Source organism: Citrus sinensis, chromosome 7, assembly GCF_022201045.2.
Source record: "Citrus sinensis cultivar Valencia sweet orange chromosome 7, DVS_A1.0, whole genome shotgun sequence".
Lineage (NCBI taxonomy): Eukaryota > Viridiplantae > Streptophyta > Magnoliopsida > Sapindales > Rutaceae > Citrus > Citrus sinensis.
The window spans coordinates 940,807-961,322 of record NC_068562.1 but is presented as its reverse complement, the minus strand read 5'-3'; the positions used below and the strand labels follow the sequence as shown (position 1 = coordinate 961,322).

Sequence of the window (20,516 nt, the reverse complement as noted above, 5' to 3'; positions counted from 1 at the left end):
ATTTTAATAACTAATTCTCTAAATTTCCATCTATATATCTACGTGCGCACACACACATGGGATTGGCTCAAGAGACACAATTTTTTACACAATTCTAAACATGATTTTTAGACCAGTAGATTACTGGATAATGAATGGTTAAGATTCATTATAAGGGAAGATTTTAACTCATTTAATTTCTTTTCTCCTTATTAATTACTAACTATTTTATCATTATTTTCTCTCTCTCTCTCTCTCTCTTTTTAACAACGTTTTCTCCCTTAGTTGCCTATTCGATTTCTTCTCAAATTTAAAATTTAAATTATAGTAAAATTTACTCTCCACTTAAATTTGTACTCTTTTAATCTTGTAATTGTTGACTAGTGTTTAGGATAAAACTAATGGCCCTAACAAGAACCATCTCCATCAAAATTTTCATTACCACACATTAAATTTGATTTAGAAGTGAAAGTTTCATTCTTGTAAAGCCTATAAAGTAATCATAAAATAACTAAACACTTACGCAGCCTCAAAATTCTACTTGATTACAAAGTGGATTGTATCCGAATCCAACTTTAATAGTCATTCGCTAAATTGCAATATGCATTTTCGATAATATTGGATAATCTTTTGTCAATCTCCACAAAATTAATGTTTTAAATCCATATTGAGTGGCTATCTTTAATTTTGAGGAAATGAGAAGAGAAGATGAGAGCAATAAAGAAAGAGAAGCAGATCAAGACGATGTCCAGAGAAAATAAAACATTTTGACAAGAAAAAATGGAGTAAATAATGTTAGAGAGAAAACGTGAATAAATAAGAGAGAGAGAGAGAGAGAGAAAGTTTAATGATTATTGATTCACCTCACCTGATCTTGACCATTTATTAACTTCTAATCTAATGGCTAGAGAAGTTTTGTTTAAAGTCGTGTCTAATATTGTGTGTGCATATGAATTTCTTCTGCCCCATGAAGATCCATTGTTGACGAAACCATGCTGCGGCGTTTAAGAACAAATAAAAATTGTGGGTAAGGTTTAATTAACACTTCTTTTTAAAGTAAAATCATACAAAAGATTTGCGTTCGTACATATGTTTGTTGTAATTAAATTAAATTTGGCAATTGGTAACACTTGAATGCTTCAGAATTTTCGGTCGTAAAAGTTCTGAAAGCAATTACAGCGGTTTACTTTTTTTGTTTTTTTTCATATGGTTATTAGATCTAGGTTACGTTTAGTATTAAGATATTGAGATTAAAAGCTACAGCTGTAAAAAAAATATAAATATAAAATAAAAGTTAATAGTGTTTAGTAAATATATTTTTTATAATTTTGACAAATATATATATATATATATATATATATATTATAGGTCTTTCATCATATAAGTGGTGGATTAATTAACTTATTTTCTAAATTACAGTAATCAATACTTAACCAAAAATTATAAACGTCCAATTTTAATACTAAATAGGGCCTAATATAAATACCAAAGAGGGTCTAATATAAATGAAAATTATGTATTTGGTAGAAGATTTGCTTTGCATATATGACAACAATTGAAACCATTGTTTGTTTTGGCATTTTTGCCCGAAAACAAGCGTTGTTTTTTGAAAAAAAAAAAAATTAGCTCTATCAAATCTCTTGAAGATCTCACAATGAATTTACAGACTGTGCCCCTCTCTCTCTTTTGTAAGATTGAAATAGACAGTTCACAGAATGAAACTGAATTTGTGCCACTGTTACTGGACGTATTAACATTATTGTACATGTCATTATTGACCAGCTTTTTCAAAATCTCTTTTATTTGGTAATCTTCTCAATCTTTGCTTTAAGATTGCAGAGGCAAATTTATTGCACACGCTCATGCCCTTTTCTATCTTTAAAACATCTTTATATTTTACATCCTGTACATTTTTATGTTAGATCCGCTCAACATTACACTGCATCAATTTTTTTGATGCCCTACATAACATTTTCATTGTACTTTAAAAAATTCTCGCTACATTTCCAGCTTTTTCTTTTCTTTTTTCCTTTTTAGATTATATTACCAGACTGCTATGCATAAATATTAATAATAGTAATTATTAAATTAGAACTTAACTATATAGATAATTATAAAATCTCATGAATAATGTGACTCGATTCTATCTTTTGAATGGGGGATGAAATTATGAATTAATCAAATAACATACGTAATAATAATGGGGATTTTACTCTACAACACGAAATTATTGTAATTCACTGGATCATTAATATCTTGCTTTCACCTTTTACTTTTTTAACGTGTTGCGTGTATATATAGACACACACACACACACACACACACGACAGGCTTCTTTCACTTTCAAAGTAATTAAAACAAGGTGTCCTCATTTCAGAACAAATTCAAAGTAAAGTAATTTTGGAGTATTGACCGCTCATTGAATTGCTAAGTCATTGACCAACTTTCATTTCAACTCAGCCACCTTAAGTTGATAAGAATATTATTGGATACCCTTTGAGTTGGTGTGATTTGTTTTGAAGATATCAATAAAATCAAGGATGTGATTCTGAATGATCAATCAAACCTTGTGCGTACTATACCACTGAATGATGATGAATCGCACTCTTGATTTTCGTGCCAGGCTTTTGCAAATTTGCTCGGGCCTTAAAAAAAAAAAAGAAAAGAAAAAGAAAAGAAAATTAGAAAATTTGCGCAATATTTGATCATTATTGTAATTTTTGGACATTCTGAGCTAACTTCTAACTCTCACTCACTACTTCCACCCCCCCCCAAACTTTCTTCATCCATCACTCATAAGGGTTCCAATGGTCAATGTACATTACTCCACTAAAAATGATTTGTGGCTCGCACACACTAACACACCACACAATCACAAATCACAAGCACCCCATGTTAATTCACTGTCATTGGTACACAAATCTTGCTATAAATGAGTGAAATTATTTGCCCTTACCTATAGAAATTTATTCGAATCATTCTTTAAAAACCTAGACAAAATACAAATGAACCCACCACCATCACCCGATTAGACGGGCTTTTCCGTTGTTATGTGTGTGTCCCCGGTTAATTAAATTAATGGATCCGATTCTCATCTCTCCTCACTTTGCCTTTAAATACCAAAAAGCCCTAGCTAGTTTCTTCACACAGCAACCAGAGCTACAAGCACACAACGAGCTTTGGTCTCTTTTGCATACAAAATACAATATGTCTATTGGCAAAGAGCAAGCTGAAACAACATCCCATCCTGAAAAGCTTGAGCTTGAGCATGGGCTTCACCTTGAGTTTGAGCCTGTCCCCGTCACCAATAATATCATTCCACAGGCTGAAGGCTCTTCCTCTTCTTGTCCCGTGAATGATGATATTACGGGCCTTGATGAGAAGAAAGTTTTGGAAGGCCTAAGCGTTTTGCTTGTTGAAGATCAAGCAGTACTACAAAGGATAGGAATCAGAATGCTAAAAAAGCTTGGAGCTGGTGTTACTCTAGTCAAAGATGGAGAGGCTGCCGTTGAAGCCATGACCCTCATGATCAATGCAGCTGGGAAAAATCATCAAATTCAAAACCTCCACCATGGATCCAATTTGGAAACTCATAATCCCCCTCACTATGACTTAATCCTCATGGACTGCCAAGTACTCATGAGCACCGACATCTTTCTCTCAATATATGCATACATTCAACTTTTTTTTTCTGAATTTTTTTATCTAATTTTCACTCCTCCATTTAAGTTAGGATTTGTGGGACCGTACAGTCATGGTATCTTTTTCTCCTTCTACATTAGGCATATATCACATTAAATTTTGCTCATTTTATTGCATGAGCAAGCAATTAATTGAATTAATTTCTAAGCAGATGGGCAGCATGGATGGCTGTAAAGCAACAAGAGTAATCAGGAAGCTAGAAGCTGAAGCTGAAACGGGTCAAAGCATTCCCATAATTGCATTTACAGCTCTGGTAACCGCAGATAATGAACGAGAATGCTTCAATTCTGGCATGGATACTTTTCTCAACAAGCCAGCGCAGGAACACCTGTTGGCTGCCGCCATTGTTGAGACTATTGCTCGTAAAAGTCACAAGTTCTCATGTGATGAGCAAGCAGAAGCTCAAGATGAAAGGTAAACAAGTTGTCTTAGGGCATCTTCTGGGGTAACAATGTTGCAGATCAAAGTCATGTCCTTAGTTCTCAACAAGTGCATGCGTATGTTTTGGGGTCAAGGACTTTGTGATGATGCTATGTTTAGTTGTTATTAGTAAGTTGTAATTTGTGCTTTCGAACCAAATTCCCACTTTCTATTTATGGCTGCATTATTAGAAAGTGGACGTTATTGCGGTTTGTGTGTGCTTTTAACTAATTATCTTCTTAGGTACTGTTGTTATATATAATTAATGAGTTGTTGTAAAAGGTTTTTGTGTACTGTAATTGTGATATGGAGACTTGTGTAAGTTGTTTGCTTACGATATAAAAGTCTGGTTTGTTTATTTGTTTATGTTCACTTAATCGTCTTAACATTTTTTTAGCTGGAAATAATATTGGCTGTATATAATTTGATGAAAAGTACGGGATACTAAGACAAAAGTGGTCATGCTTCGTTTATGATTATGTTCACTGCACAAACAAAAACTGGCTGTGACTGTTTTATTTGGTTTCTGATAGCGGTCTCTAAAGTATTTACCATGTCATCAAAACAAATTTTGATAAAGAAAAGAAAAAAAAAAAAAAAGATGAACAAGTTATGTTTATAAATTATAAACGGTACAACACATTATCATAGATGATTATACTACTGCTATATATATACACCCTCCTCCCCTCTTTCCACAAAAAGTTTCATCCATTTTTCAAGTTACTATATATTGTTTTTGTGATTCTCTTGTGAATAAGTTAGCATCTTTGTTTTAATTCTGGACCCTAAGGAACCAAAAAGAAAAGAAAAAATCACTATGAATAGTTTATTCATTATACAATGTATTGTGCAACTTTTTTAAAGAAAAAATGTGTAAATTTTTTATTTTTAACAACCCTCTAATGAAGGGTATAAATTCCATAATCAATTGCAAATATCAGTGCATGGTTATATATATATATAGAGAGAGAGAGAGAGGGGGGGGGGGGTATAGTGACACTTCTATCATTTTTAAAAGTTTTTATCAGTTGGATTTTTACTGATAAATGTTTCCTTTTGCCCCTAATATTAAGATAGTGGCATAAAAATACGCTGTTGAAGTATAAATGTAACATTTTCACATACGAATTGATTATTTAAGACCTTCAAATTAGGTTAAAAAAGATTATTTATTTATTAAAATATCATATTTACTCTTCAAAAATATATATTTTTTATTGCGATTGACGATTTTAACACCAAAAATGAATGTTTTAATAAAAGTTCACGTACTCATATAATAAAATTAATTTATAAAATAAACCAAAATGTCGTTACATTTCTCTTCATACACCACCTCACCATATTCTTCTTTCGCATTTACAAAAATTAAATGCAATCTCCTTGGAGGTTAATACAATAGGCTTTTTATCAAATGAATTTCTATATGTAACATCATGTAATAACTTGTTTGATTTGTGTAATAACGTATATTTTTAAGAGAATCTTTAGCATTATACAACTAAAAATCCCTGAAAAGTCATCATTGTTGATATTGATATTACAACTGCAAAATGAAAAGGTGTATTCTTAGTCTACTTGAAGATATTAGATATGCACTCATTGCATTCCCAAATCTATTGAAAAATGGAGGACAAGTTACTTTAATATGTTTTTAACTAAATCTAAAGTAAATCTATTGGAAAATGACACCACAGTTTATCTCTCATCAAGATTCTCTTCTCCCTTACTTTTATCTTTTTTTTTTTGGTTATTTCAATTTCCATGCATTAGTGATCACACATTAATCTTGCAAAATTAAGTAATCTGTACCCCGCTATGTGGAGGGATAAATATATCAAATATAACCAAACATTACATCATTACGAAAAGAATAACAAAAACAACTTGTTTCCCTCAAATTAAAATTAATCTCTAATACTTGTATCCTATTTTAAGAAACTTGTTTAATTAAAGTGGGTCAATCGTCATAGTATTTACAAATAAATAACAACTTGACAAGGCAAATTGACAGTCCAATAATATACTTCAAATGATTTATATTATAGACACATAATGGACTTGTTTTTTAATTTGTCTTTAAGATCAGTTGATTTTGCCTCCAGTCGCGTAAAGGTTAAAATTTTTATCCCACTAATTTTAGAAGGAATTAATTTAATATTATATTCTTATTACATTATGTGGAACCTACATAGAATAGCTCAAAAAGAGCCTATTCTGCATAGTTAAGCCAATAAGAGATGAAACATGTACATATTAATATTGCTACACACCTAGGAATATTTAATTCTACTAATATTTGTGGAAGGTAGATTTATTTTGAGCTCTTTATAAATTTAAGAGCACTAACATGTCATTAAGCTATGGCCTTCGGAGAAAAATCAATTTAATATGAGACAAAAAGAGATTAAATGCATGATAAGTACACGGGGTTTTGTTATAGGCATTGGACAACAACAAGAAAAAATTAAAAAAAAAAATCAAAACTTTTTTTTTATTATTTAAGGATAAATTTGGTCTAAATAAAGATCCACAGATCTCTCATTACTTCTGTAATAATCCTAAAAGGGAGTAATAATTGAAGGTAAAAAAAGAGAGGAAAAAAGAAAAAGTGAGTGACTTGTTCTCTAAGTTGGTTGAGAAAACTCACTAATCACACTCAAAATAAGAAATAATTAATAAGCTGGAAAGAAGAAAAAGAAACTCGAATCAGAGAGACGCAGAAATCGATCGAGAAGAGGAAAATTAGAGAGATTTGACATGGCGAGATACGATCGAGCAATCACTGTATTTTCACCGGATGGCCACCTGTTCCAAGTGGAATACGCACTAGAGGCCGTACGCAAAGGCAACGCCGCCGTCGGCGTGCGCGGCACCGACACCATCGTTCTTGGCGTCGAAAAGAAATCCACTGTCAAGCTTCAGGACTCCAGGTCTCTCTCTCTCTCTCTCTCTCTTCAAAAGATTTCATTTGTTTTTCTTTTAATAAATTTAAATACGAATTAGGTTATTATTAGGGTTTTAGTGATTTCTGAATCTTAGGGTTTTTTGATAAAATTGACCGGTCCCTTCCGGAATTTTGACATCCGTGCTATGAAATTTGAATTGGATTGTTAAGAACTTTTGTTTCCTGCAAAATGAGTATATTCATTTTGTTGATCTTAACGCTGGTGCAAAGACTTGTTGAAGTATTGGATTGCTATTAGTTTGAAGTAGTTTATGGTTGCTCCATTGTTCGATTCATGTTATGCGCTCTTGCTTTTGGAAAAATAAGCAATACTGAGATGCCCTGTTGATTGCGTCCATCAACTGTTAATGGGTACAAATGTAGAATTATATGAGTTGATTTTTGGGTGTAATTTTATGATTGATATAAATCTATAAACAAGTCTATGCTTGCTTTGGTATTTTGTATGACATTGTGGCTAAGATATATCTGCTTCATTGTATCTTAAATTTCTGGAAATTGATACTGAATTGCGAACATAAAGCACCTTTAAATTTTCATTGAGGGGAGGAAAATCTTTTTCTCTGATGGTGATACAAAACCACATCCTATGAAGATGTCTAACCCTAACCTTTCCACCAATGCTTTCTTTTATTGATATTGGAATATATTGTTGGTTAGATGTTGCTTAAACTGTACATTTTGAAATGTTATTATGTGCATATTTGCCTGAGATTGGGCTTTTCTTTACCATAACCGTTTTGCCTCTTCTATAATACAGATCAGTGAGGAAGATTGTCAGCTTGGATAATCATATTGCATTGGCCTGTGCTGGACTTAAAGCAGATGCTCGTGTACTGATAAACAGGGCTCGAATAGAATGTCAGAGCCACAGGCTGACTGTTGAGGACCCAGTAACTGTTGAGTACATCACTCGTTACATTGCAGGTCTCCAGCAGAAGTACACACAAAGCGGTGGTGTGAGACCATTTGGTCTTTCTACTCTGATTGTGGGCTTTGATCCATACACTGGCGTGCCATCACTATATCAGACAGATCCTTCTGGGACATTTTCTGCTTGGAAAGCTAATGCAACTGGGAGAAACTCTAATTCAATGAGGGAGTTTCTGGAGAAAAACTATAAGGAAACTTCCGGGCAAGAAACTATAAAGCTTGCAATTCGGGCATTACTTGAGGTTTGCTCTTTCTTATATTTCAGAATGTCACTTGGCATGGTTATCACCAAGTATTATGAACATCTGTATTATTCTCGTTAAATACTTCAGTATTATGCTGTATATCTATAGCAAGCTATTGCATATTTTCATCTTCATAAACCTAATCTTCAAAATACCAACATCATATGGTCAGGTTGTTGAGAGTGGGGGCAAAAACATAGAAGTTGCTGTGATGACAAGGGAGAAGGGTCTGAAGCAGCTTGATGAAGCTGAAATTGATGCCATGGTAGCCGAGATTGAAGCAAAGAAGGCCGCCGCTGAGGCTGCAAAGAAGGGACCTCCCAAGGAAACATGAGTTTTTAGTTCTGGCTTCTGTTTTTTCCATTGCCTGTTGTTTTTCACCTTTCAGAATTTTAGTATGCTTTTTTTGTGGTTAAGTTTTATATGCTTTTAGATTTGCATTCAAAAGATATAACAGAGCACCAGATTATTGCCAGCTTAAATTTTCTTATATGGTCATTTAATATTTATGGATTATGGTGAGCGTTGTTGGGGCATGAGACCTGTTTGTTCCGAGTCTTACTTTCAACTTACTCTTCGGCTGCAAGATAAATAATGTGGACACCGAATAATTGCATCAATTATTGTATTTTGTCTTTGGATGACTGTAAGCCGTGCCATTCATGATGCCCAGTTGACGCTTTCCCAAATAAGCCAAGGCAGGAAAATAAAAATGATGTCATTTTTTGTTCTCTTTGTACATTCTCAGTGGAAATCACCATGGACCACCTTACCTTCATTTAGAGACTCCTTTTACGACGTTATATAAAGCATTAATTTTTTTTATTACTCTTAAATTAAATTGCAAGTGAATTGTGTGAGATACGCAATCAATGGTGTAGGACAAGTTAGATCATGTGATCTGAAATGCCAAAATCGAAAGAAAGGAAAAAAAAATGGAAAAAGAGTTAAAAGAAGGGTGAGACTATGTGAACTCATATTTATACTCTTTACACCTATTTTATAATAAAATTTTATATCACAAAAATATCTTCATATATAATTACGAAACCATTATCTTTTTATTTCTTATCTCTCTTGCATCCGGCTCTTTGTATATTTTCTCATTAAATTGATTTTGGTTAAGGTAGAAAAATGTCATTCCATGAAATTATATAATTTATTAATAGCTAATTCAAATATAGATGCAATCGAAATTAAAAATAAGCTCTTACTTATCACAAGAAAATTGATTTTTTCCAGAAAGCAATTAAGAACTACCATTTCTTTCCGGTCCAAAATATTTACAGGTGAACCAATATTTTTCAAGGAATCAGTTTCATATATTTAAAAATGCTTGCAATTGATCAACTCATTAACTTTCCTGTTGGGGTGAAAAAAAATGTATCAAAATAGTTACCTTTATAACTTATATTCATTCTTGTATTTGGGAAGATATTTGCTATATTTATTATTTTTTAGGTTAGATTGTGAAGATAATTTTTTTTTTCTCCCCACTCCAAAAGTATTAGAATTTTGGGCAAAATTCTTGCTGGTTGCTGCAATTTCAGATTTTGTTTATACTCGTGTGGAAGCATTTTTTGGAAGCAAATGCATAAGAGAAGAAGATGAACGAAGAAGGGTTAGTTTTGGAACAAGAGAGGGTTTGTTGAGTAAAAATAGATGTTTTCAATTGTAGTGATGGGTGTATAAAGAAGAAGAGTTTAAAGAGTAAAAAATTGGGTTCAAATAGCTTCACCCTTAAAAGAATTGAAAAATGACGTCTGGGTCCCTGTGTCTATGATTGAAAAAAAAATCATTTTTGGCCCATGCAGGTCTCGAACCTGCGACCTTCGCGTTATTAGCACGACGCTCTAACCAACTGAGCTAATAGGCCTGTTGGTCGATGTTGTCGGCTAAATAGCCAAATTTTACTATCATCAATTTGGACGACATCGGCTCATCGACCAAAGCAAAATCAAGCGCACAAGCAGAGAAACGAACAATGGCGATGGGAGAAGATTACGAGGTACATCTTCAGCTGAGATCGTGTTTTTAAATGCGTAAATTTTATGCTCAGTTTCATTTATATTTTCTCAAAAACTAACACAATATCTTAGATTAATTGATAAACTTACATGTCTTGGCAGAATAGTTAATAAATGCCTCTGTTCCTGCCTTATGCGTGGAATCAATTCTTATTTCCAGCGAATTGCGATCCGTCCTAACGTTAATTTGTCAATTTATCCTGAAATTAATTAATTATAGTTTTTCTATTGGTTTTATTTCTCTTTCATGTTTAGTATAGTCTAAAATTTCAATTGGGATTTAGGCTTAGTCGAGTGTAAGTGAGTTTATGATCATATCGTAATCATCCATTTCCTCAGTTTACAACAATAGGAAAATCTCATAATTTGATTATTTAGTGCCCTATGGTTTGCTTATGTGCCAAATGCATCTAACTTCCGATACTAGGTTTTATATTTTGTTTATCAATTTATGTATCTCAGATATTTGTGATTGTTACAATACTCATAGAAAATTTTCAAATATTGGCTTTCTTTAAAATCGTTCTATATTGTAGACTGAAGAAAAAAAGCAAGCTGCTGCCGATGTATTGTTCAATTATTCAAAATTTGTAATGGCATGTATTGGGAATCAAGTTCGACCTTGTGACTTGAGACTGCATTTGATGAAGGTAATATATAATCTCCCAAGCAGTGACATGCAGTGTGAGTCATGTTAATTGACAATGAGAATTTTGTTCTTTTGCTTTTATATTTTTTCAGGAGGTTTCAGGGTTGCCAACTACAGTGAAGAAAGAAACAACTGAGGCTGCAGCTTCTCCTGATCCAATGGGAGAGTCTTCAAGCTCAGGCCCAGCCAGATTGGAGAAAGCTGAGAGTTTTCAGGCAATGTAGTTTGAAGTATATATGGGTTAGTTTCTATATGAGTTGTTTTCTTCTCAATTTTAAACCGGTATCTACAGAATTGCTTGTTATATTAATAAACGTGGTGTGACCCACTTTTTTTTTATGTTTCGATACCAACTTCATTGAAACCTTGGTTACAGTATTATTGCTGGCAGTCATATCTGGAGGTTTTCTTTTGAACCCAAAGAGGTTCCATTAAATTCAATGGCTAAACTATCTAATGAAGCTTTAATTTACATAATATACTTTGTCATTATATACCATTCGGCACAGTCTGTTGAAATAATATTGATGTAGCAGTTGAAACATGCCATAGTTTCCATTTCTGTTGTTAGATTTTGTATAATCAGAATCTATAAATTCCTCCTTGGTTGCTGAAGTGGTGGAACAATGCACTGATACACTGATAGTTCATTTTTTTTCCCTTTTGTTTTCTACTCTCGTTTACTTATGACTCAGATGAGTCACTTGACACTTCGTTTCCTTTTATTTGCAATTTAAATTATTGCTCCACAGTGTTTAAGTTCCAGTGTTCCAACACAATAATACAGATGACAAATTAACGCACATGACAGGGAAGGGAAATAAAAGAAAACAACAGTGTTGCAGAAATTTAAAAAGTATTTACGGTATTTTAGCTTGTGGTTTGCAATTCAAGTCCCGTAATGCAGGCTCAAACCTCTGGCCCCTAACCTTTGTTGCACTTATTGCAGCAGCACTGTTTGGTTTGCAATCCCAAGCTCGAGTAAGAGCAGGAGACTTGTCTTTGGCAAGGAGGGGTTAGAGTGAGTTTAAGATTGAGTTTTGAATGCTTTACTGTACTTGAGTTTGTTTGATTATCGGCAGTTGGCTTGTTGATTTTTTGGGGACTGAAGTGGTTACCATTTTGACTAACTAGCTTCTTCTTTATAACAGTCTTCCAGTAGTTCCTGATATCTGAATCAGTTCCTCCTGGGAGCTCTCTTGCAATCTCAGCCAACTAGAAATACAAACACACATGACACACCATTGAATGTTAATTTTTCTTGCATAAAAACTAAAGAATCATTTAGAGTAAATAAGGTTAAAATGGGAAACTAACCTATTGCCAGCACTACTGTGTAACTTGGTAATGAGCTCCTCCTCTTCCTCAGTAATTTTATCGTGCTTAATGTCAGGACTTAAATAATGGGCCCATCGACGATGGCAACTCCTGCCGCAATGGTGAAGATCGGCAGATCTTGGTAAATATGTCCAGCTGCGGATAAATTTGTGACCTTGAATTTAAGAGATAAGTAGGAAGGACCTTTATCACCACAGCATGAACACCAAGGTCTGCGTCCCATATTTACTAATTACAAGTGGCACTAGGAAGACTAGTGGAGTAGCAGTGATAGTTTTAATTTACTAGTTTAGAAATACGTAGATGAAATGCAACTAGTTACCCAGAAACCAAGTCTATATACAGAGGATTCAAAGACGTTCAAGTTCAACAATAATTCCTCAAATTATAAGTTGGAAGAATTATTGACAGTTTCGGAGAGGATCTGTATACTTCATCAGATAAACAGAAAATGATATGTAGCACTTTCTGTTGAGATCCAATGCATGCAGAACAGTTCGGAGGTATCTTATGTCCCCAATATTCATAAGAGCATTGAGTCTTTATATTTTGACCCTAGCTATTTTGGTGTAGATGTTGAAGTAGGTACAGCTTATAATTTCATTTTGATTGATTTAGATTAGATCAAATAATGTGGCTATGGTGATTGTGTCTCTGCGTATGTTTCAGTTCTAAAACACAATTAGCAGCAGATGCATCACCATTGAGATGGACTCTTGAGGATAAACAGAGAAGAGAAGTACTATCAAATATTTAGCGCCCCCCCCCCCCCCCCCCCCCAAAAAAAATGATGCGTGAATCAATCAAAATATTAATTGTACTTCGAACCACTGCAAAATAGAAAGTAATTGTAACAGTAAGTTGCGTGAATCACATGCAGAACAAATTCAGCCTCCCGCAATTAAGTTACGTTCCCCTTTTCTTTTCTTTTTTTCTTTTTTTTCATCCCCCTGTGTTCATTAATTTTATTATATTAGTTTTACATTTGTTTAATAATAAGAATGATTTCGTTTTATTTGATGCCCATTGCTATGGCGTAGTTGCTCTTTTTTTTTTTTTTTAATTCTGTTATAGACAAATAATTACTGATATTATATCAGACATTACAATTACAATATTTATAATCGTACTAAACAATTAGGACCACCGCCATATATACAATCGTACTAAACAACTGGAACCACCGTCATATATTAACCCACTGAAGCACTTGCCCAAATATTTTAAATCCTCTCTAATATTTTAGGGTTGTCTACTCCACTCACATTACAATATTTACAATCGTACTAAACTACTGAGACTACTGTCATATATTAACCCACTGAAGCACTTACCCAAATATTTTAAACCCTCTCTAATATTTGAGGGGTGTCTACTCCACTCACATTACAATATTTACAATCGTACTGAACAACTGGGACCACCGCCATATATACAATCGTACTAAACAACTGGGACCACCATATATTAACCCACTGAAGCACTAGCCCAAATATTTTAAACCCTCTCTAATATTTAAGGGGTGTCTACTCCACTCACATTTCGTAAGGGAGAGACTGTCTCCACTCAATTAATTGATAATTGAGGAAGAACTGAAACTAACCTCCATAATGCTCTTGTGGAGGCTCAAACCCTTGCACTCAACATTGTAAGTGCAAGACTTCTCTCATTGAACCAAAAGCTCATTGGTGCGTAGTTGCTCTTCGAAGTGTTTCCTTTACACTACTATTTGCTTTAAGGTGTGCAAACGATGCTCTTATTAAGTGATGGTATGTGATATTCTTTTATTTTCCATTGATCAAACATTGATCTTTGTGTACTCCGTAATTTCTTTCTAAGTTTCTCAATATAAATATTAAAATTTCAACTGATGTTGAGTCATTGATATACAATCGTCTATTGGTTTATATCACATAAAATTTCGAATGATAGGAGTTTGATTAATAAACTCAATAATTTTCTTGCAAAGATGTGGGTAATAAAAAAATTAATAATTTTTACTTTCTCATAATTGAGGTTTTCATTAGTCGAGCTAATTTTAAAAATATTTTTTAACTTTCTCCCATTGAGATTTCAATACTAAAACTAATTTTATTCTTACAACTTAATCCAAATTAACTGCTTCGTATATGATATGTGTCTTTTTATGTATGTATAAATGTAATCATTTTCATGTGCAGACATTCTCATTTTAAAACATGAATTTAAAATATCACAACGTTGTCAAAAATGTTGACGGTATTGTAAAATGTTAAAAATCATTTTACAACATTATAAAAATCATTCACAATATTATGAAACTCCAAATTTATATTTTAAAAAAACATGGACATTCGTATTTAAAAGTGACACCGTATAAATGATACCTTTATTTCTGTTTGTACATATGGGAACAATTCACATAAGTAATAAATGCAAAATTTTTTTTTATTTAATATTACATCACAAGATATGAAGAAGTAGTATGTAGTATATAAAAGACAAGCGTGTATATGAATAATTGAACCTTGATTTGATGTAACAACATTTACAAGCCCTGTTTGTACTTTGTGCTAGGTTTTTTTGATGTGTCATCATCATCCATGCTCTGCTCTGCTCTGCTCTAGGAAGGCAACAAAGTCAAAAGAATCAATTATCAAATGAGAAGATATTTTGACACCCTTAAAATTTCTCATAAAAAGTTTTTAGTTAAAATTACTTAAATAATCAACATTAAATTACTTTATTTCTTATTTTGGAAAAAAATTAATTAAAAACATAAATAATATATTTTAAAAAAAAGTTTTACACCACCCCATTTCAGTAATTTATATTTTTAATTTTAATTAAATAATATTGTTTGAACTTAAAATTATGAAGATAGAAACTATATAGTAAACATAAAATAATTTAAGATTTTAGAATTTCTACATAGTTTATAAATAAAAACTTAAAACAAAAAAAAACTATTTTAAGGTGAAATTTTATGTGGCAAGATGTTTAATTTTTAATATCTATGTTTGTATTTTATAAATTAAATTGGGATATTTTAAATTTAAAACGAGTGTTACAAGGATTTTAGGGGGTGTTCAAAAGTTACACTGGCATCAATGAAGAATAAGTGGACGCCCAGTCGCATTCATTGTGAGATGATGCTCCGCGTCGACGCTGTGGGTGTGAACAGAAAAGTTTGAAGTGGACATAGATCTCCCCAATCGGGTAAACCCAACTGGCCCATCATTTTCATGGGTTGGGTCGATTTAATGGAACGAAATTTTGCCGACGCCCATCTTGCATGGTTTATTTTCCTTAATGCTCGAGTAATATGACTTTTCATTTTAATTACAATTCCTAATAAATTTATTCAAACCAAGTTTCTAATTAGCTTTCATGGAACTCATTGTATGATAAAATATAAGAAAAGTCAGAAAAAAAATTCAGATTCTTTCTATTTTCTCTTTGCTCCATAATTGATCTTAAAATAAATATATTAAAAAATCAATTTGAGTTAAAAAGGGATTGAATGTCAAAGATAAAAGTTTGATTATGAATATCACGCATTCAAAAGAAAATATAGTGTAGAAGTGTATACGGAAGAGCATAGGTAACAAAGTGAAAAGAAAATGAGGTAAAATTCAAATTTTACTCTCTCTAATACTTTTTTTTCCCCTTGAAATTTAAGTTAATTGGGTTTGTTAATAGTGGAGAGGGGGCGCTAATTTCATTGTCTATGATAGTAATCTAACTTATGTGTATTTTAGTAATTAATTTTTTAATAAAATATATTATAGTGGATTCAAATAGCTCCACCCTTATTATTATTATTATTCTTATTTTAATTTAATACAACAATATCACTAAACCATATTTATATAGGTTTTACATAGTCAGTTCTCTTTTTCGTACTATTAGAAACCGATAATAATTTTTGTTTATTTATGTTAACAATTGTTTATTGTTATTCTTATATAGTACTTTTTCTATTACCGAAATAAGATTCATCCAATCGTGTGATTCGGTGACAAAAAAATTATAAAAATTGTGATAATCGTTAACATTAATCAATTTTCGGTTTAGGCATGTAAAGTCACGTGTTTAAGGAAGAGTGAAAATGTAGTGCTTTTAGAATTTGTTTCACCACTTTAGTCCTGATAATTTTTAATACTTTTTAATCTTTTGTTCGAAAGTGATATAAAAATACATGATTGTTGGGTAAACGTTACCTTTTAATAAATAAATTAGTTAGTTTTCAATTATTAAGGTCTCAAATAATTAATTTATATGTCAAAATGTCATGCACGCGCGCACATATATTTTTAACTCCAAGGATGAAATATGATATTAAAAATCAATAATTCTATGGTTACTAAGTTTGGGTATTTAGTTACGATACTCATTGATGTGTCACCAATTATTTGATATTATATATGTTATATTAATTGATTTTATTATTAATGATTAGCCTACTATTTTTACAATCTAATCCATGAATGATACATAAGATGCCACATCATTAAATACTACATCAATTGAGTATCCAAAATAAGTAAGTATAGCATTACTTTATTAGAATTTATCGGTAGGGACGTCAATGGGGTGAAGTGGGTGGAGTGGGATGAGAAAACCTATAGCATTCCCCATTCCATTAAAAATTTTGTCTTCATTCCCCACCATATCCACTAATAAATTTAGTGGGGTGGGGATGAGGAATCCCTATATGGGAAATGCTTTTCCTATCCCTACTTTATTCTCTATTTATTTATTTTATTATAGGTATGAATAAATAGTTCAAAAATTAAAAACTTAAATAAAATCATTATCATATTATAAAGTATTTAAATTATTTTAAAAAAATTCCAAAGAGTTGAAACAATATCTTGAAATAATTTCAAACTAAAAAGTGTTTAGAGAGCAGCATCTTGAAAGAAAAAAAAAACATAACAATGTTTGAGTTGAATAAGAATTATAATGTTTCTTTTAGTGATAACATATTTATATTAGGTAAAAAAAGAATATTAACCAACATTGTAATTGATAAAATAAAAAATTATTGAATAAAAAGTAAAAAATATATTTATATATAATGGGGATTAGGGTGGGAATGGGGTGGGAGTACAAAACCAAACCTTATCGCATTAAGAATTTAAGGATTATTTTTCCCTTATTTCACACCCCATTCCCCTAACATTATTAAAAATTCACTTTATTTAGGTTTAGGGTGGAGCGCCAAACCTGATTTTGCAATCCCTATTAGATCAGGAACTAAATAGATTTAAAAAAATTATAAGAGAAACTAAAACTATATTTTCTCCCAACAATCAATATCCAAATAAATACAATTTAAAACTTACAATGCTGACTTTTATATTTTCTAAGAGTACAATCACTATTTTCTTTTTAATTATTAAAAAAAGTGACAAACCACGTATTTAATGAAACAAACTATTTTTTTTTTTTTTCCAAATAACTAGAAATCATAATGCAGCTTCTCCTCTCGTGTGATTTTTTGGCGTTGTTCTTTCGAAACTGGAAGGTCTCGGTGTGTCATGTTTACCGTGAGGTGAATTTTACGGCTGCGCTCTAATTACCTCTTGGTCTCCATATTTTTCATGAATCACCTTCTGGTGTCAATATTTGGCTTCATAGGGACATCAGAGGAACTGCTTTCCCACGCTTCGTTAAGCCTTAGTTTTTGCTAGCCTCGTTTTCTTAAATAAAAAAAAAAAATACCATTTGTTTTTGACTTATTATTTCACAACACAAGTTCGAAATCAAAGCTTTATCTCCACACTTTAAGTAGATTTTTGTCCCATAATATAATCTATAAGCACAACCAAATTACTACTACTGGCTACAGCCTATATATATGTAAACGAGAATCACACGCTGATCCTATTAGAAATTTTCTTTTACCACTTGGTTCCTAACAAATTTTTATAAAACCTCATTTAATCATCCCTCTTTCTATATATATATATTATTGCATCTATTATCGCAGTTGCACTTACAATTCCAAGCTCAAGCAAGAATGTGGTTGATCTTTGAAATGGTGAGCGGGAGGAGTTATTGTGAGTTCCAGATTGATCTGCTCTGAACTGATTGCTATATCTGGGTTCATCTTTTGCATTTTGCTTGGCTTTGGCCCTCCTTCTCTTTTCAAAGCAAACGAGATTTTATCTCTGCATGCCGTCGTCGCGAAACAATGACAAAGACGGACTCATGTGCCGAAGAAGAAATCTCTTCCTCACAATAGTTCTCCATTGGTCTCTAATGTCATTCGCTGATCTATGTGCTAACTTTTTAGCCATAGCAGACCACCTAATTAACATATTTAAAAAAAAGAAAACAGTAATAATAATGTGCTTTCCTTTCGTAAAAATGAGATAAAGCATAAGAAAGAAATAATAATGAATGTATGTAACGATCGAGCAGCTAGCTCACACACTGTATGTTATTAAATGAGCATAGTTGGGGAAAAAAAAGGTTATTTAGATTTGGATATCTGTATATGTACTAACTTGTTACCAACTTGCATGTGTATGTTAATGATGACATCCTCCTCTTCTTTAGTGGAGTTGACGTGCTTAACAATATTAGGGAGTAGATGGTTGAGCCATCGACCCCGAGTGCTAGGCGAGCTACGCATGGCTCTAGGGATATGATGGCACCGTGAGCTTCGACGTATCTAATAAGACGTTCATCTTCTTCGTTTGTCCATGGTCTCCTGCTGAGTATTGGATATCTATTATACCAGTAAATTAAAATAATATAAACGATTAGGTGGCCTTGCCCCCCCTGTCTTGTATGTGAGAGCTATACACTTTGAAATTAATTGGTTCAATTACATGGAGATATGGTCATAAATTATATATATAGAACTGCCGAAGAATAAGGGTGCCTGCAATTGTTGGAGGAATATTGCAAGTGGGAAAACATAATGAAGGTTTTGAAGATAAACGCTGCCCCATACTTGCACACTACGCGTGCTTTATTCTCTCAACTCATGATTCATCTTATTTTGCTTAGCTTCAACGTGTAATAATAGCCATGAATTGTGCTTCTTGTACGAGCGCCTCAATTTCTACAGCATCAGATATTATATTTTGATTTTTGACGGACGTAATGCTTAAACAAACAACCAGCAGTTGAAATTAAACAATGGATTTGGAAGTTACTCGAACACATGTTTGTAGGCTATAAGATAAATAATCATCGTTTAATTTATCCCTTATTATTAATAATACAGTAATTCTCCAATTAATGTTAATTCACTCATTGGCTATATAGATTCATTGTAAAATTTGTAGATTGGAGATCCCAAATCATAATAAATTTATGGAGTGCCCACCTAAATTGTTCAATAGCAAATGTCTAATGACAAACATTCCAAATTTGTTATTTCAAAATTCAACTCAAATTATGTGTCATCCATTAACTAATCGATTATTTTCACAAAATTCAAGTTAATTAATTGTATGGTCTCACCAACAAATTGATCAATACCACATCATTTGAAATTTTTTTTGATAAAAAATTTGAGATGTATAGTTCTTAACAAATTATGAATTTAAACTAAAACTTTACAATTTTGCTTTATTAGTAGTATTTAAAATTTTCAAGCACTCATAATGGATATCATCTCCTTTTAGAAAGAAAAAAAAATAGAATGGAATATCGTCTTGATATGCTAATAAATAGCTCGTAGCATTAAAATATGGGTAAATGGTTGTTTAATCCCTATATTTTGACTTAAGTGCTCGTTTAATCCCTATATTATAAAAGTACTTCAAAATACCCTTATTATTAAATATGTTATATTATTACCATTACTTTTTCTTTACTTTTATAACCAGTAACCAACAAAAATATCAGTATGAAAGAACTGGAATCTTTTGTATCTTTACAACAATCTTGCTAATAATTATTTATAAATTAATTAATATCAGCCAACTTAAAGTAATATTTAATATCCTTACAATATTCATAATTGTATATAAAAATTTAATCTACTAAATTAATCCTAAAAGTAAAACAATAACATATAAACTTACATTAATTTTTATTTTGTTGTAAAGGCTAATTTGATGAATTGACATTTTTTTTGTCATTAATAGCCCATGCAAAAGTATTATTGTAAAAGGAAAGAAAAATAGAAATGTCATATATTTAAGAATAAGAATGCCTTCGGAGATTTTTTAAAATATAAAGACTAAACGGATTTTTAAATTAAAATGTAGACATTAAACAACTATTTATTTATAACACACTGATAT

At 31.9% G+C, this 20,516-nt stretch overlaps 3 protein-coding genes and 1 non-coding gene across 16 annotated transcripts; 3 read left to right on the top strand and 1 right to left on the bottom strand.

Moving 5' to 3' along the window:
* Positions 1 to 3,014: 3,014 nt before the first annotated feature.
* On the top strand, positions 3,015 to 4,459 carry LOC102628672 (histidine kinase 1-like). The gene is made up of 2 exons (XM_006466916.4): positions 3,015 to 3,612; positions 3,833 to 4,459. Exons 1-2 carry the CDS (start codon positions 3,058 to 3,060, stop codon positions 4,097 to 4,099), a joined length of 822 nt encoding a protein of 273 aa, XP_006466979.2. The 5' UTR covers positions 3,015 to 3,057; the 3' UTR covers positions 4,100 to 4,459.
* Positions 4,460 to 6,692: 2,233 nt separating this feature from the next.
* LOC102628944 (proteasome subunit alpha type-7) lies at positions 6,693 to 8,766 on the top strand. The gene is made up of 3 exons (XM_006466917.4): positions 6,693 to 7,037; positions 7,833 to 8,247; positions 8,423 to 8,766. Exons 1-3 carry the CDS (start codon positions 6,865 to 6,867, stop codon positions 8,582 to 8,584), a joined length of 750 nt encoding a protein of 249 aa, XP_006466980.1. The 5' UTR covers positions 6,693 to 6,864; the 3' UTR covers positions 8,585 to 8,766.
* Positions 8,767 to 10,052: 1,286 nt separating this feature from the next.
* TRNAI-AAU (transfer RNA isoleucine (anticodon AAU)) lies at positions 10,053 to 10,126 on the bottom strand. The gene has a single exon. It is a non-coding gene; the product is annotated as a tRNA-Ile (tRNA).
* Positions 10,095 to 13,022, top strand: LOC102629220 (hypothetical protein). 13 transcript variants are annotated; one of them, XR_008050667.1, is made up of 5 exons: positions 10,095 to 10,258; positions 10,814 to 10,927; positions 11,019 to 11,166; positions 11,738 to 11,782; positions 11,879 to 12,095. XR_008050667.1 is itself a non-coding variant. In XM_006466920.4 (4 exons), exons 1-3 carry the CDS (start codon positions 10,235 to 10,237, stop codon positions 11,148 to 11,150), a joined length of 270 nt encoding a protein of 89 aa, XP_006466983.1. In that variant the 5' UTR covers positions 10,095 to 10,234; the 3' UTR covers positions 11,151 to 11,166; positions 12,320 to 13,022. The 13 variants fall into 13 exon arrangements, 4 of the variants coding, with proteins under 4 accessions (XP_006466983.1, XP_024949140.1, XP_006466982.1 ...); XR_008050666.1 differs by having other exon boundaries at positions 11,876 to 12,095; XR_008050664.1 differs by having other exon boundaries at positions 11,738 to 11,791; positions 11,876 to 12,095.
* The last annotated feature ends 7,494 nt before the right edge of the window (positions 13,023 to 20,516 follow it).

Bases quoted from the DNA above. Each gene is read 5' to 3' on its own strand.
- LOC102628672 (XM_006466916.4), top strand. From the start codon at position 3,058: ATGGATCCGATTCTCATCTCTCCTCACTTTGCCTTTAAATACCAAAAA. The intron at 3,613-3,832 runs GTACTCATGAGC...ATTTCTAAGCAG, and splicing joins TAATCCTCATGGACTGCCAA to ATGGGCAGCATGGATGGCTG.
- LOC102628944 (XM_006466917.4), top strand. From the start codon at position 6,865: ATGGCGAGATACGATCGAGCAATCACTGTATTTTCACCGGATGGCCAC. The intron at 7,038-7,832 runs GTCTCTCTCTCT...TCTATAATACAG, and splicing joins GTCAAGCTTCAGGACTCCAG to ATCAGTGAGGAAGATTGTCA. The intron at 8,248-8,422 runs GTTTGCTCTTTC...TCATATGGTCAG, and splicing joins CAATTCGGGCATTACTTGAG to GTTGTTGAGAGTGGGGGCAA.
- LOC102629220 (XM_006466920.4), top strand. From the start codon at position 10,235: ATGGCGATGGGAGAAGATTACGAG. The intron at 10,259-10,813 runs GTACATCTTCAG...TCTATATTGTAG, and splicing joins CGATGGGAGAAGATTACGAG to ACTGAAGAAAAAAAGCAAGC. The intron at 10,928-11,018 runs GTAATATATAAT...ATATTTTTTCAG, and splicing joins TGAGACTGCATTTGATGAAG to GAGGTTTCAGGGTTGCCAAC.